This window comes from Megalopta genalis, chromosome 9 (assembly GCF_051020955.1).
Source record: "Megalopta genalis isolate 19385.01 chromosome 9, iyMegGena1_principal, whole genome shotgun sequence".
NCBI lineage: Eukaryota > Metazoa > Arthropoda > Insecta > Hymenoptera > Halictidae > Megalopta > Megalopta genalis.
Genome location: NC_135021.1, coordinates 15,834,088 through 15,850,992, shown reverse-complemented (window position 1 = coordinate 15,850,992; position 16,905 = coordinate 15,834,088). Strand labels below are relative to the sequence as shown.

At 41.4% G+C, this 16,905-nt stretch overlaps 1 protein-coding gene across 3 annotated transcripts in view; it reads left to right on the top strand.

Moving 5' to 3' along the window:
* LOC117217344 (otoferlin) overlaps nt 1-16,391 on the top strand; it is a 37,157-nt gene extending 20,766 nt beyond the window's left edge. Inside the window, exons 13-27 of one of the 3 annotated variants that reach the window (XM_076524392.1) lie at nt 299-607; nt 893-1,045; nt 2,115-2,315; nt 3,120-3,368; nt 4,543-4,934; nt 6,376-6,740; nt 7,324-7,506; nt 9,620-10,364; nt 11,341-11,511; nt 11,601-11,770; nt 12,961-13,279; nt 13,414-13,612; nt 14,113-14,331; nt 14,422-14,522; nt 14,614-16,391. In XM_076524392.1, the coding sequence (XP_076380507.1) occupies nt 299-607; nt 893-1,045; nt 2,115-2,315; nt 3,120-3,368; nt 4,543-4,934; nt 6,376-6,740; nt 7,324-7,506; nt 9,620-10,364; nt 11,341-11,511; nt 11,601-11,770; nt 12,961-13,279; nt 13,414-13,612; nt 14,113-14,331; nt 14,422-14,522; nt 14,614-14,794 (3,957 nt within the window). In that variant the 3' untranslated portion in view covers nt 14,795-16,391. Of the gene's footprint in view, nt 1-298; nt 608-892; nt 1,046-2,114; nt 2,316-3,119; nt 3,372-4,542; nt 4,935-6,375; nt 6,741-7,323; nt 7,507-9,619; nt 10,365-11,340; nt 11,512-11,600; nt 11,771-12,960; nt 13,280-13,413; nt 13,613-14,112; nt 14,332-14,421; nt 14,523-14,613 lie in introns of those variants that run through there. The other 2 variants (XM_033464881.2, XR_013034054.1) reach the window with 2 other exon arrangements.
* Nucleotides 16,392-16,905: the final 514 nt, after the last annotated feature.

The window sequence follows — 16,905 nt, the reverse complement described above, 5'->3', positions numbered from 1 at the left end:
AACTACTTATGGATATCATACTGAGCTCAATCATGTTTTCTTTATTGTAAATAGTGTGCACTCTTCTATCGATTTTCTCAATCATCCGCTACTCTCTTTGAAACAAAACTTAAGTATTAATTAATATCGCAATATTATTATAATTCGTGGAGATATATCGCATTAATTTAAAAAATTACATGCGGTTACCTTATCATACCTTTTTTATAATTTTCTAACTAATAGATAACTTCCCGTATGTATTCAATAAGTAAATAATAAATAAATGAAGAGGAAAGAACGCGATCTGTTCGTTTAGGAAGAAGGATTGGCGGAGGCTCAAGCGCACGCCGACGACTCTTCGAGCGAGAAGACGTTGAAGTCGACGCTCGAGGAATTGAGCAGCAACTGCAACCGATACGTCAGCATAAACAAGTCGAGCCTCGCCGGGCCGGGAGTCGGGAAAACGAAGCTCGACAAAGAGAGGATGAAACTGTGTCAAAGGGAATTGGAAAACATAGGGATCCTGTCGAGGAACCTGAAAGCGGTGATCACGAGGAGCAGCTTCAAAGAAAGATTGAAAACTGCGCAAGGCTACTTACAGAAATTGAAGTTTCTCATCGAAGACGTAAGTGGCTCGTCTCAAATCGAAGAAACGGCTCCCGGTGTCTCTGGTTCGCTTCGAATCGGAGATACATTAATTTCTCCCTAATTCGCGCTCTGTTACCGATACGTCAACAACTATAAAAACGAGATGCAAGGCTCGAATTAGAATCGCATCTCGTCTTCCCAAATAGTCCATTTTTGTGCGCAATCCGAGCGCGGATTAAGGAGAAATTACTGTAGATCTTGCAGAATGTAATTCTGTTCGACCTAATTTCCCACGTTGCACGTTGGATCTCTGTATTCGCAGCCTCAAGATTCGTTGCCGGACGTGTTCATTTGGGTAATTAGCGGTGGGCGACGCGTCGCCTACCACAGAATACCTGGAAGGGATCTAATTTACTCGATCGTGGACGAGGAGTGCGGCAAATATTGCGGCAAAATACAAACGATGTTTCTCAAGGTGCGCGTTACATTAGTATTCGCACACCTTTTAAAACGCAATAACTTCTTTAAAACTGGTTTGAACGATTTGAATCGTTTCTTAGATGACAGAGGGACTAGTGTAGCGGACATCGACTAAATTACTTTGTTACAATTTTACTTTTACTCGGAGTGACGAAACAAAATAAGAAACACTCGGTTTTTAACGGTTTCTTTTATCGAAGTCTTCATGCGTGCTGACAATTTTGAAATCGGTTAACGCGAAAGCATGTTGAAAGCGTCAAAGGATTTGAAAAACTGCAGATTTCTCACACTTATTGGTCGGAAGTGTCCAAAAAGTCGGGACAAAAATGCGATTCTCGCGATCTTTAATTATTTACAACTCGTACCAAGGTCAACCGATTTCGATGAAATCTTTAAAATGCATATCAGTTATCGAGATCTACGAAATGCATTTTTTAAATTTTCGTTATAGGCTCAAATAAAAAAGTTAAAAAATGAGGGTCCTTTGTTTTCTTTAGTAATTCTAGGCAGTAGCCAAATTAAAAAAATATACCGATGCCTCTGTCATCTAAATAAAATTCAAATCATTTAGTGAAGTCCTAGAAAAGTTATTACGTTTTAAAAAGGTGTCCGAATGTTAAAAAGTTAAAAAATGAGGGTCCTTTGTTTTCTTTAGTAATTCTAGGCAGTAGCCAAATTAAAAAAATATACCGATGCCTCTGTCATCTAAATAAAATTCAAATCATTTAGTGAAGTCCTAGAAAAGTTATTACCTTTTAAAATGGTGTCCGAATGTTAAAAAGTTAAAAAATGAGGGTCCTTTGTTTTCTTTAGTAATCCTAGGCAGTAGCCAAATTAAAAAAGTATACCGATACCTCTGTCATCTAAATAAAATTCAAATCATTCAGTCAAGTCCTAGAAAAGTTATTACGTTTTAAAAGGTGTCCGAATGTTAACGAAAATTCCTATAAATAATGTAAAATATCATCCGTTTATCCGGTCTGCGTCTAGTATACTAACCGAAATGTTTCACGGAGTATCGACTCGAATTCGATTGAACGATCTAAACAGCGATGTTCCGATAGCTTCCAGGGAAGAAAAGATTCGGACCATCCGGCTGGGCGATACAAACGAAACTGCAGATCTACGTGTGGTCGGGCATATTAAAGCACAGGAAGTATTTCATTCAAGGATTGCCAAAAGGCTACGAATTTGGCCACGAGCTACGAAACATTGATAGGCAACGGGCATTACCACCGGTCGTTATACATTACGTCGAAAAACACGTGAGTGTCCCCTAACCAGTGCCAGACTGGAATCAGTTAACGTGCCTACCCTTTTAACAATTCTTACGTGCAACACATACATAATACATATACATAATATGTGTACACTTATAGCGATAGTAAGAAAACGGATCCGAGCGGATTTATGCGGATTTACGCGGATCTATAGGGATCTATATAAGGATCCATGCTGGTTTCGTATGCATGACTTTGTCTAGAATCTCGATTACAGCATGAGATACAGATACAGATACAGGCACATATACAGGTACACGTACAGATACAAATGCAGATACAGATACATCGCGACATTCGTAGGCTATTGTAGACGATACAGGGTGACCCAGAATTATTGTACAAGCGAGAACCGAGGGGTTCCTGAGGTTATTTGAAGTAACTTTTTCCTTAGCGAAAATACAATCCGAGGCTTGGTTTACGAGTTATTAACGAAGAGCGCCAACCAATAAGAAGCGAGCCGGGTTGGCGCGAGGCGGCCCAGCCAACCAGCGCACGAAGCCCAGCTCCGCTCGTTGGCTGGTCCGCCTCGCGCTCGGCCGAGCTCGCTTCTTATTGGTTAGCGTTTTTCCTTAATAACTCGTAAACGAAGCCGCGGATTGCATTTTCGCTAAGGAAAAAGTTACTTCAAATGACCTCAGGAACCTTTCATTTCTCGCTTGTACAATAATTTCGGGACAACCTGTTGAGTTATTAGACTGTATGCGCTCGTATGTAGAGATTACATATTACGCTTAATCACGCATAGATTACGAGCTACTAAAAAATCTTGCAATAATTATTGAGTAGAAATTCCAGTTGAGAGCGCACATGTATCAAGCCCGATCTTTGATCGGTAGCGACGCGTCCGGTCTCTCGGATCCATTCGCGCGAGTAATTTGCGGCGAATTTTGCAAATGCACGCAAGTCATCGACGAAACGCTCAGCCCTACGTGGGACGAGCTTCTCCTGTTTGATGAAATTTTGATCTACGGAACCGGAGAGGAAATCAAGAAGGATCCGCCGTCCATCGTCATTGAAATCTTCGACCAGGATAAAGTGGTGAGTCGTCGAAGTAACAGCATCGTTCTTTATCTTTTCTGTCTTTTTTCGATATTTAACCCAACAAATTTCATAACAGCAGGCGATACGCTATCGTATTTCTTACGTTGTTTTCTAATTCTTTCTTACAGAGTGATTTTCTAACTATGGGCATACCTACATACTACGCGAGGGCTCTGCTTTAAAACCGTCGATATCTGCGACATACGGCAACATACGACAGCATACGACGACGTACGACGACATACGATAATATGAAATATACGACGTCATACGATGACATACGATGACATACGAAGACATACGGCATCATACCATGACATACGACGACATACGACATCATACCATGACATACGACGACATACGACATACGACAACATACGACGACATACGACGACATACGATATCATGCGACAATATGCAACATACGACATCATACCATGGCATACGATGACATACGACGACATACGACGACATACGACGTCATACGACGTCATACGACGACATACGACGACATACGACGACATACGACATCATAGCATGTCATACGATGACATACGACGACATACGACGACATATGACGACATGCGACGACATACAATATACGATATCATGCGTCATGCGATGACGTGACGTCGAACGACGACATACGATGACATAAAACATACGAAGACATATGACGACATACAACATACGATGTCATACGACGACATACGATGTCATACGACGACATACGATGACATACGATGACATAGAACACGACATACAATACTTGTACAGCATCGAACGACACAATTTGCCATTCGACTACTCGCAACAACACTCGACCCTCGTAGGTAGCACCCGTACACAACTGTAAAAGATACACAAGTATACGAGCATGCAGAGAAACACGCTTCCACGATTCAACGAAACGGGTGTAGTTAGCATGACGAGTCCGTCGCGTGAAAGATAAGTAAAAGATCGATGAATTACGGCTTGCAAATTACACAAAAACCGACACCCCCAAAAATTCCTGCACTGGAACCGCAACAAAGGAAAAAAAAAGAAACCGAATCGAACGATTCGAACGCACTTTTGTTTCGTCACTGTTTACTTAACGGAAGAATTCGTGGGTAATCCGTTTGAAAGTTCGAGGGAAATTTCAAGGGAAAACGGCTGTTGGTTCCAGGGGAAATCGGAGTACATAGGACGAGCGGTAGCGAGACCTCACGTGAAACTCGCGTTCGAGAGTTACTCGCCGCCGGAGTTTCCTCCGTCCTTGGAATGGCACGACGTGACCAGGGGTGCGGCCAGAGCCGGAGAGCTGCTCGCTGTCTTCGAATTGCTCGAACACCCGTCGACGAAAGATTACGGGTTCCCGACCCTACCGGATCCGAAGGAGAAAGGAACGGGTCAAACGCGTGCCACCGTTCCAGTCACTGCTGCAACCACTGCAACTTCCTCCACTGCCGCGGCTGCCCCTGCTGCCGTTACGGCTGTTGCTGTTGCGAACACCGGTCAAGATCAAGGACCTATTCTTCCGGTACCCGTCGGCATAAGACCGACTCTAGCGAAATATCGGTAAGCCGAGAAAGTTGTTGCGATAGAAAAGCTCTACTGTAATTTTTCCAAGATATTTGGGATCATTTGGAAGTCGGAATCGAAACGCGCAGATCTGAGAATACTAAGTCGCGCTAAGGCACGATTCTTCGAGCCTCTCGCGACTCGTTTTTATAGAAACTCGGGGCAGGCGGCAAAAAAGGCAGCGGGCAGCATGCCGGTATGCATTGATATGATGGATGTCCCAAAATTATGGTACTTCCGGGAAATGAGGGGTTCCTGAGATCATTTGAAGTAACTTTTTCCTTAGCGAAATTGCAATCCGCGGCTTCGTTTACGAGTTATTAACGAAAAACAGTGACCAATGAGAGGCGAGCTTGGCTGGCGCGCGGCGGCCGAGCCAACGAGCGCACGGAGCTCGGTTCCGCTCATTGGCCCGGTCGCCTAGCGCCGAGCGAACTTGCCCCCTCATTGGTCAGTGTTTTTGTATGAATAATTCGTTAACGATGCCTCGAAGACAATTTTTGTAAAGGAAAAAGTTGCTTCAAATCAGCTTAGGAATCCCTCATTTCTCCGAGATACTATAATTTTGGGACACCCTGTATAGTAGTGCTAGAATAAAAACGGTGACTTAACTTTTGTATTTCTAATTTTTTGCCACGATTCGAAGACAATTCGGAGACCACGTGCCACTATTCGAAGGCAATTCGGCAAAACTCCGATACCCTTAGCGTCGACGTAACAATAAATTACGTAGGCGTAGGACTAACGTAGAGAAATTCACAGCAACCCGAAATTTGGCATTTCCGGGAGAAATTACTGTATTTCTACGCTCTCATGCGTAATATCAGAAGACATTTTCACACCCTTCCTGAAACTCGCCGAACGCTTTATGTCTACCATAACTGTCCAAATCATCTCTTAATTTCCAAGCAGTATTGCCACTTATTAGACTTTTTTTGCCGCCCGTACACCTCTTTCGAAATATCTGTTATCATCGCAGTTCGATCTTCCCTTTGAGCACTGACTTTATCTTTCTTTTTGCGTCATCTATTGTATCTTTTCCTCTCTTTTTTCTTTATTTCGCTTAATTTGCTACTTGTGCGACTAACTGTGGCACTTTTGTAACGCAGGGACTTGCCCCCCGTCGATCAGATATTAACCCCTTGACATGCCATTTTCCTCGCAGTTACTGCGATTCAAAATTTTTCGATTCTAATAATTTCTTAGAAAGAAAAAGAAATTAATGCTTATTGTGCACCTGAATTTACTTGAATGCTTAAATATTGACGACCAAAGAATAGAATTTTATTACAATTTTAAAGGACAAAATAACATCTATACTCGATGAGTTAATAATAGAAATTTTCATGACGACTCGGACTCGTCAAAGTACGGCAAGGGGTTAAACATTATTACTATTTCGTTGCGACGAATTTCGAGGTTTCCTTCTCTGTTCCAGGATCGAAGTATTGTTCTGGGGGCTGAGAGATTTGAAAAGGATACACCTGTTGACCGTGGACAAGCCACGCGTGGACGTCGAATGCGCCGGACACATTCTCTATTCGTCCGTTATAGCGAACGCGAAGAAGAATCCGAATTTTGGTACGCCGGTCAAGTTCATGGAACTGGAGCTACCGGAACAGGAGCTTTATCGGCCACCGTTGACCATCAGGGCAGTCGACTGTCGAAGTTTCGGCCGGTACACGCTCGTCGGCACGCACACCATCAACTCGATTCACAAGTACATGTATTGTCCGCTGACGAAACGGGCGAGGGAGGCCGAGGACAGAAAAAAGAATTTGTATCAGCTGCAACAGTACGCGGGTGAGAGGACGATCCGTAATGCACTAAATTCTCCCTATTGGAAATGGGTAGATAAATAAAAGTAAAACGCAGCGAATTAAACTTATCCCTTTTAGTTTATTAATTTGATGTACGAGGAAGGACCGTCTTTACTCTCCTGATTGCTCCAGGAGACTGAAGACTGTTCACAAAGACGAAACCAAAAACGTCACCTAAAGACAAAGAGCACTCTGTTCTATATACATATGAAATCATTGTTTATCTAATGGTACTCTGGCGAGACTCTCGGCGTCGATTCGTTTTTGTAACTTATATGCTAGAAGGAAAAATTTCTGAGTATTAAAAGAGAGAAAATAATCCAATACTCCCTAATCGACGCTCTTAAAAAATGGACAATTTGAGAAGAGGAGATGCGATGATTCGAGCCTTGCAGTTTCGTCATTGCAGCCGCCGTTTGTCAACAACTATAAAACGTGTTTCTCTGCATACTCTGATCTCCTCTTTACAAGTTTAACCATTCTTGTGCACAATCCGAGCGTTAATTACGGAGAATTTACTGTATTCACCGAATTCTCCGTACAATTCGTCCCGTTCGTCCAAGCAGGTTTCGACACGTCGAAAACGAGGTTGCAACAGACGTCTTTGTTGGAGTCCCTGGCCGATCTCGAGTTCGTTTGCGGCGACACAACCATCGTTCTGGGCTTGGAGCAAGACTGGCCAACGAAACGGGAGAAAACCGAGCAAAATATAAGGAAAAAGCACAGTTTGGTTTACGATGGAAGTACGGGTGAGTCACGGCGAGATAGAGCTGATGGGCGAGCGAGCATAATACTATCGTAGGAAGAGTTGTGCTGGATTAAAATTGAATTACTTCGGGATTTTATTAACTCTTTCGTTACGGGTGCCGACTATAATCGGCGTTCGCGCGACGATCTGTTAACCCTTTGCACTCGAGCGGTGACTCTGAGACACCGCTAAAATTCTTAATTCACGTTCCAAGATAATTTTTATATTAACAAGGCTCAATTTCGTATGCACAAAGTGCACTTTGTCATATAAAATGGAGATGCTATAAATCAGAAGAATAATTTTAGATTTACGGTTAAAATGGCTTCGAGCGCAAAGGGTTCATAGAGCGACATTTTTCTTCGCTCTGTGTACCAGTTAGAAAAAAACCGAAATAGAAGGTGCGTTGTTTGATACGAATGCAAAAATTGTAATGCAGGTCTCTGCGTTGACCATTGTTTTAGAATTTACCATACTGAATGAAATTACTAAGAATTATAATTTGATGATCTAACTACCTGAAATAGGTCCAAATGCCTTACTTGTAACAATAGCAAAATTTCTAAATATGTAGATAACTTAACCCTTTGCACTCGAGTGGTGACTCTGAGACACCGCTAAAATTTGTTATATCACGTTCTAAAATAATTTTTGTGTTAAGAAAGTTTAGATTGACAAAATTGTTAAAAGTGTAACTGTCGCGCGAGGTCACAAGGCTCAATTTCATCTGCACAAAATGCACTCTGTCATATAAAATGAAAATGCTATAAGCCAGAAAAATTATTTTAGATTTTTATATTTTCAATTACATTAATATATAATATTCATTTTCATGTTTTTCATATAACACGATGAAACAGTTGTTACGTAGCTCTTAAAAAAGTGTACATACAAGACAATCGCAAAGTGGTGTTGAAAGACGTAAGTCCGAACATCGAAGACAACCGGCGCGCAAAGTGCACGCTTCACGGCGCGGTGCCCTGTTCACTGGTATCACTCCAGCGGAGCGGGCTGCCGTAAGGAAAGGGTTAATTATTATAATTATAATTTTATTATAATTACGAAGTGACTCGAACACATTGTAATTCGTAATTGATATCGCGATCGAATCAAACTCGAAAGTAATTCAATTACATTGTAATTCGTAACTCATCGCCATTGAATCGAATCGCAAAGTACAGTAATGTCTCTCTAATTGACGCTCGGATTGTCCACAAAAATGGACAATTTGGGAAGAGGCTTATTCGAGCCTTGCGGTTTGTCTTTATAGTTACGAATTGTCAACAATTATAAAAACGAGCTACAAGACTCGAATAATCGTATCTCCTCTTCCCAAATTGTCCATTTTTGTGCACAATCTGAGCGTCAGTTAGGGAGACATTACTGTCTCCCTAAAATTACTGTCTGTGTTGAGTGTCTTACATGGTACAATAAAATGATCTTACATATAAATATTATCTTACAAAAACATTATATTTCGTTAGTTTATCTATATTCACACTTTTATGAATATAATTTTACAAAAATTATGATTTCTGGTTTCGTTTGCTAATCTCTAACTATCCGAGTACAGTAAATTCTCCTCAATTGTCCTTCAGTTTTTAAACAAAGATGGACAATTTGGGGAAGAGGAGATACGATTCTTCGAACCTCGCGCCTTCATTTTTATAGTTGTCGACAATCGGCAACTATTAAAACGAAGGCGCAGCGTCACCCTAATTGACGCTCAGATTCTGCACAAAAATGGACAATTTGGGAAGAGAAGATACCATTATTCGAGCCTTGCAACTCGTTTGTATAGTTACCCATTTTGTCAACAATTATAAGAACGAGCTGCAAGATTCGAATATATATATAATAATAATAATAATGTATAATAATATATATAATAATATAATCATAATAGTATATATATATATATATATATAATATAATCTACTCTTCCCAAATTGTCCATTTTATGTGCACAATCTGAGCGTCAGTTAGAGAGGCATTACTGTAAACCCATTGCTTCAATTACGCAATTGGATTACAATGTAATTGAATCGGCAGAACTACGATCGTAGATCGCATTGTAATGTATCGAATTGGTAAAATCGACTCGATCCTCGCAGGTGATTTCGACGCTTCGTTCGAAGACGGCGACGGCTGCCAGGATTGGTGGACGAAATATTTCGCCTCCGTGGAAGTGATGATCGAAGAGAACAAGGAACTCCGCAAGGAGAAAACGATGTTCCAAGCACCGTTGAACGGCACTGTTTCGATGTACTTGGAGGAGAGCTATAATCAACCACCGGGAAACCTCTCGGGTGAGAAGAGTCCGAGCGGAGTCGGCGGCTCGAAGAAGCTTTTCGGAATGAAATCGGCCGCGAACGCGGCGAGATTCGCGTCGAAGGTTAGCCCGAAGCACGCCTCCTCTCGGGCTCGGTTCCCGCGAACAGCACTATTGAAAATCTATCCGAACGAATTGGAAGCCCAGCCGGAATTCGAGCAGTTCAAGGAATGGCTGCACACGTTCGAGCTGTACCGGGGCAAGAAGACCGGGGACGAGCCCGAAGACGAGTCTAGAATCGTCGGCAGCTTCAAAGGCGCCCTAAAGGTCTACAAGTGGCCCCTCCCTAAAGATCTGATAGATCATACGATCATGGGCTTCGACCCGCAGTATGGCTTCTTCCAAGGTGTACCGTCGAACGAACCGATTCACGTACTGGTACGGGTGTACATCGTGAAAGCGAACGACCTGCATCCCTGCGACTTGAACGGCAAAGCGGACCCGTACGTAGTTTTGCATTTGGGCAACAAGAGGATCAGCGACAAGGAAAATTACGTGTCGAAACAGCTCAATCCTGTCTTCGGCAAGTACGTACGCGTAGAGCTCGTAACTATTTATTATTTATTTATTTACTTAATCCTTGTCTACTACTACTTGTCTTTCTCTCTTTCTCTCCTCCTTTACTTCCTTCCCCATGGTACCATTTACATATGTATGTTTGTCATAACGTAACTACCACCTCCCATTTCGTCTTCATTGCACGGTCTATTCGGTTCGTTTCAGTCTCTTTGGTCCTCAACACCCGTTCCTTTTTTCTCCCTTCCTCTCTTTCTCTCTTTCTCTCCTCCTTTACTTCCTTCCCCATGGTACCATTTACACATGTATGTTTGTCATAACGTAACTACCACCTCCCATTTCGTCTTCATTGCACGGTCTATTCGGTTCGTTTCAGTCTCTTTGGTCCTCAACACCCGTTCCTTCTTTTCTCCCTCTCTCTTTTTCTCTCTTTCTCTCTCTTCCTCTCTCTTTCTCTCTCTTTCTCTCTCTTTCTCTCTCTCTCTCCTCCTGTACTTCCTTCCCCATGGTACCATTTACATATGTATGTTTGTCGTAACGTAACTACCACCTCCCATTTCATCTTCATTGCACGGTCTATTCGGTTCGTTTCAGTCTCTTTGGTCCTCAACACCCGTTCCTTTTTTTCTCCCTCTCTCTTTTTCTCTCTTTCTCTCTCTTCCTCTCTCTTTCTCTCTCTTTCTCTCTCTTTCTCTCTCTCTCCTCCTGTACTTCCTTCCCCATGGTACCATTTACACACGTATGTTTGTCACATGTAAATCTCGCCCTGCTCTTTTCCTTTGCACTCTTCGTCTTCTCGCACTTCCGTCTCATAAGCTCGCAACTGCATAACCACGCAAACAAACTTACCTATTCACTACGTTTCCGCGGCGCCCGGTTCTTGCCCGCGGGCACGTTTAACACGTTTAACACGTTTAACGCGTTGAACCTACACGCGTAACATTGTTCGCATAGTATCACGCAGTTTCACGCGCTTTAATTTCCAAGGTGTTTCGAAATAGAGGCGACCTTCCCCCAGGATTCGTTGTTAACCATTCAAGTGTTGGACTGGGATCTGGTCGGTGCGGACGACATGATCGGCGAGACGAAGATCGACTTGGAAAATAGGTTCTACAGCAGGCATCGGGCCACATGCGGCCTACCGAAACGCTACGACGAGTAAGTTGAACTCGGAACTTCCGTTCCGTTCAAGTTTCGACACGCTTCTCTCTCGAGGATTTCCTCGAACACCATTCGACGCGTTTCAGGTCCGGATACAACAAGTGGAGGGACGCGACGAAGCCGACCCAAATTTTGTCCAAGCTCTGCAAAGATGGGAAAATCGACGGTCCCGTGTACTCGCATGGCCGAGTGTCGATAGGCAGGAAAACGTTTTCTTTGACGAACGAGGAAATGGAGCACTACGTTCATTCGAAAGGTGACGAGGATTCTACGGCGATGTCCGCTAACAAAACGTGTCGGTTACGCAGCTGTCGCTCTTCTATTCTATTGTTATCTGTTTGCTCGCTTAATCCTTGCCTTTCGGATTTCGACGACTCCCGACTTATACAACTTCGTTACACAACTGAAATCTATAGGAAATTAATCGTATTCTAAAAATAACAACAAAAACAAAATATAACTGTCTATGGAATAACTTAGATTAGAATAATTAAACTAAACTAACTAAATAGAATAACTAAACGAAGCCTCGGATTGCATTTTCGCTGAGAAATAAGTTACTTCAAGTGACCTCAGGAATCTCCCATTTGTGGATTGCGAGACGTTTTTGGGACACCCTGTACATCCCCATAAAACTTTGTAGAAACAAGAACAGTTAACAAATGTCCGCTTTATGATTCGAATAATCGTACAATGCTCGAATAAATAAACGGAATAGCTTGTTCGAATAAGTAGATGGAATAATTTGATCGAATAAATCGATGGAACAGATTGTTTGAATAAGTAGTGGATGGAATAATTCGTTGGAATAATGAATAATCATTATTCGAATAAGATATTCGAGAGGCAAGAATTCGGATAATTATGTTAGTGAAATAATTTATTTGAAACAATTCGACCTCAGGAATCTCCCATTTCTGGATTGCGAGACATTTTTGGAACACCCTGTACATCCCCATAAAACTATGTAGAAACAAGAACAGTTAACAAATGTCCGCTTTATGATTCGAATAATCGTACAATGCCCGAATAAATAAACGGAACAGTTTGTTCGAACAAAAGAATAGATTAGCTTGTTCGAATAAATAGATGGAATAATTTGATCGAATAAATCGATGGAACAGATTGTTTGAATAAGTGGATGGAATAATTTGTTGAAATAATAAATAATCATTATCCGAACAAAATATTCGAGAGGCAAGAATTCCCATTCGGATAATTATATTATCGAAATCATTGATTTGAAACAATTCGACCTCAGGAATCTCCCATTTTTGGGACATCCTGTATAACGATATTCCAATATTCTAATATTCCAGAAGAATATTCTATCATTCTGCTATTTATTTATATTCTATTATTTCTATTATTATATAATCGAAATTCCGATTAGGAGCATAGCCCGTCTCGTCCTCTTTCTACTTCAGCTGCTTCTATTCTTTTCAGGAATCGAGGAGCACCTCGCGTTGGCGGTGCTTCATCAGTGGCACGCTTTTCCAAGAATCGGCTGCAGCTTGGTCCCCGAACACGTCGAAACGCGACCCCTCTATAACCCCGAGAAACCCGGCATCGAACAGGGAAAGCTGGAAATGTGGGTCGACATGTTCCCCATGGACATGCCTTCCCCGGGACCGTCCATCGACATATCGCCGAGGAAACCGAAAAGTTACGAGCTCAGGATCGTCATTTGGAACACCGACGACGTCGTGCTGGAAGACGACGCGTTCTTCACCGGCGAAAAGATGAGCGACATTTACGTGAAGGGGTACTGAGCGTTTACTTTCGTTTCGTTCTCTCGTTCGCTTTCTCATTCCGCTTCGGCGGAATTCGGCGGGCGATCGGTATTCACGGCGATACATACGATTCTGCCAGCTGATCTTAAAATCGCGGTTTCGACAGATGGCTGAAAGGACCGGAGGACTGTCAAGCGACCGATATTCATTATCGGTCCTTGACCGGAGAAGGGAATTTCAATTGGCGATTTATATATCCGTTCGATTATCTCGTGGCAGAGGAGAAGATCGTCATTAATCGAAAGGAGAGTTTGTTCAGCTGGGACGAGACCGAGTGCAAAATTCCAGCCCGGTTGGAGTTGCAGGTGAATAACAGTACCGTCATCGATGACGGATAATATAATAGTAATATATGTATATATAGTAATGTCTCCCTAACTGGCGCCCAGATGGTGCACAAAAATGGACAATTTGGGAAAATGATTATTTTTATAGATTATTAGAGCCTTGTAGCTCGTTTTTATAGCTGTTGACAATTCGTGATTACAAAAACGAGCTACGAGGCTCGAACAATCGCATCTTCTCTTTCGAAATTCTCCATTTTCGTGGAGAATCAAGGTTATGTCAAGGTTATGTCAAGGTTATGTCAAGGTTATGTCAAGGTTATGTCAAGGTTATGTCAAGGTTATGTCAAGGTTATGTCAAGGTTATGTCAAGGTTATGTCAAGGTTATGTCAAGGTTATGTCAAGGTTATGTCAAGGTTATGTCAAGGTTATGTCAAGGTCATTTTCGTGGAGAATAATTCCGCGAGAACGAGAACCGCGCTACCACGGTATTTTACGATCTCGTTCCTTTGTTTAACAGGTATGGGACGCGGATCACTTCTCGGCCGACGATTTTCTAGGAGCTATCACCCTCGACTTGAACAGATTTCCCCGTGGCGCGAAGAACAGCAAGCTTTGCACTTTGAGCATGTTGAAGACCGACGGAACCGTGCCGACCGTGAACATTTTCAAGCAAAAGAGGATCAAAGGCTGGTGGCCGTTTTACGTGAAAAAGGAAAACGAAAATATGGAATTAACGGTACGGGCATGTTCAATTTCTTTGGGAGATCGGTTTCACATCGTACGCCGCGTCCAGGGTTAGATGTTTTTCATCGCGAATGTTCAACAGGGAAAGGTGGAAGCGGAGATCCATTTGCTGACCAAAGAGGAGGCTGAACAAAATCCCGCTGGTTATGGTAGAAACGAACCGGATCCGCTCGATAAACCGAAGTGAGTTCTTCCGATCGGTCGAACAATTTTGTCGTTGATAAAGTATGACAGCATTTATTCAATATATCGAAATATCTCTTGCCTGTTGCAGCCGCCCCGACGCCTCTTTCATGTGGCTGTTAAATCCCCTCAAGTCTATCAAGTACATCGTGTGGCACAACTATAAATGGGCAATTTTAAAAAGTATTGTCGTCATCGGGATAGTAATACTATTATTATTGTTCTTTTACGCGATACCCGGCTACTCTGTAAAAAAGTTGTTAGGTGCTTAAATCGATGACAATATACTGCGTACGTTATACGTGTACGCCCTAGTCGTGCGCGTTCAATTGTAAAATATTTGAAACATTGGAAACGATATTTTATTATACTGAAGAAAGAGAGAGAGGGAGAGAGAGAGAGTACTCACATATTAATTAAATAATAGCAACCACATCGTCACGATTTGTTACACTTGACGTACAGTAGAGTTTCGATTATCCGGCACCCGTTTCCATAGATTCCAGTCGTTTATAGAACGTATTTTAAAAGTGAAACAGCGAAACGGAAACGTCTGTCGCCATCAATATATTAAGGGCTCGACATTATAAAGCGTCTTTAAAGACGTGAGAATAAGGATAATATTATGCAAGAATATAATATCCTATATCTCTTCTATAGCGACATAAAAGAGCAAAAACACAATCTTGAAATACTTTTACTTGATTCTGCTTCCTCTACTTCGTAGAGCCTACTAGTGCTGATACTCTCTAATGTCGTTGAAAAAACCTGAAACTAAAATTGAGCTATTAGATATAAACTTGCCTTACTTTCGTTGCGATGAAAATAGGAGCGTAGCTCAATCATGCTCGCAACCGAGACCATCACTATTTCTTCTTTTAATGTTACTTCGATTAAAATCTAATACCAGTCGAGACCAATACTCGATCAGAAATCTCAAACTATTCGTGGCGATGCTGCGCTGTATAGTTCGCATTTTTTAGAAAAATGTCTGATTATGGTTTTTTTTCGAAAATAGCTTTCTTCTATTGTTATTGAAATGACTTTAGACTATCGTGGACCACGAAACATTATCACCACGTAGCGATAAACGTTTTTTGAGCAGATTTTATGTATAGAACATTGAATGAATTCTAGCAATTTCAAATCTCAACAAATAATGCGAGGGCACAAGAATGTTCAGGGAAATTTTCTGCACCGGTTTTACGCTGTGAGAGACTACGTACAGTAAATTCTCCCCAATTGACCCTCAGCTTGTGCACGAAAATGGACAATCTGGGAAGAGGAGATACGATTATTCTCTCGGCTTGTTTTTATAATTGTTGATAATTGGTGGCTATAAAAACGAGCCGCAAGGCTCGAATAACACCCCCACTTCCCAAATTGTTCATTTTTGTTTCCAAGCTGAAGGTCAATTAGGGAGAATTTACTGTAATCATGGCAATATAAAGAAAATTGAATATTTGTTATAGCTACCAGAGACTTAGGATTCGTATAGAATTATGGGCTTTTCTATCTAGGGTTTGGTGGATCCTACATAGGGATGTCAATCTAGGGCCGATCTTTGAAAGATCAATCTTTTATGGGCATCCCTAGACCCCCCGTTCCATTTCGATGTCGCGCCCAGCGTTCATGAATTTAGGAACATTAGCACGAAGCAAATATTCTATATACTTTATTTCTACTAAGAGTGCTGAATATTTTGGTGTTTTCAGTTCCCTTATGATTGAAAAATACATGAATTATAAATTTCAGCATTTGTAACAATTTAATATGTACAAGAAACTAGAAAAGAACTTTTGAACAAATCAACGAATAGCCACATCATTGTTTAATAAAAGTATTTCAAATAAAAAATTTTGTAGCTTAGAGATTGTTTCTGCACTTCAATCGTTCCGACAATACAGACATAGGATACTTATGGATCCTATTTTTTTATTATAACTGTAGAGAATAGATAATTCTCGTCGCTCTATCGTCATAAAATTCAACGTAGAGCGTAAACTTCTGAAAATTAAAAGTAGCGCTATTTGCGGTTAAGTGGCGCTTCTTGTGGCGAAATCTCGAAGCTCTATCCAGGTTCTGTACAGCGCCAATTAGTAGGTGACAAAACGCTGAAACTGGTAGCCAAATTAGAGCTTTCAGTTTTCAACACAAGTTTTATCAACAATTTTTAAATATCGATTAAGTTTACGAATACCAACGAATATTCAATTTATAATAAATATTCTTAGAGTGAACACGTATGTATGAAACGGGAATAATTTATTGACTAGTCTGATAATTTCATATCAAAATATTAAAATTTTAAAATATTAAGTACCTAAAAGATTATAAGTGTTGAGTGGAAATATTATAGTCTATTAAATTATTTATTCTATAT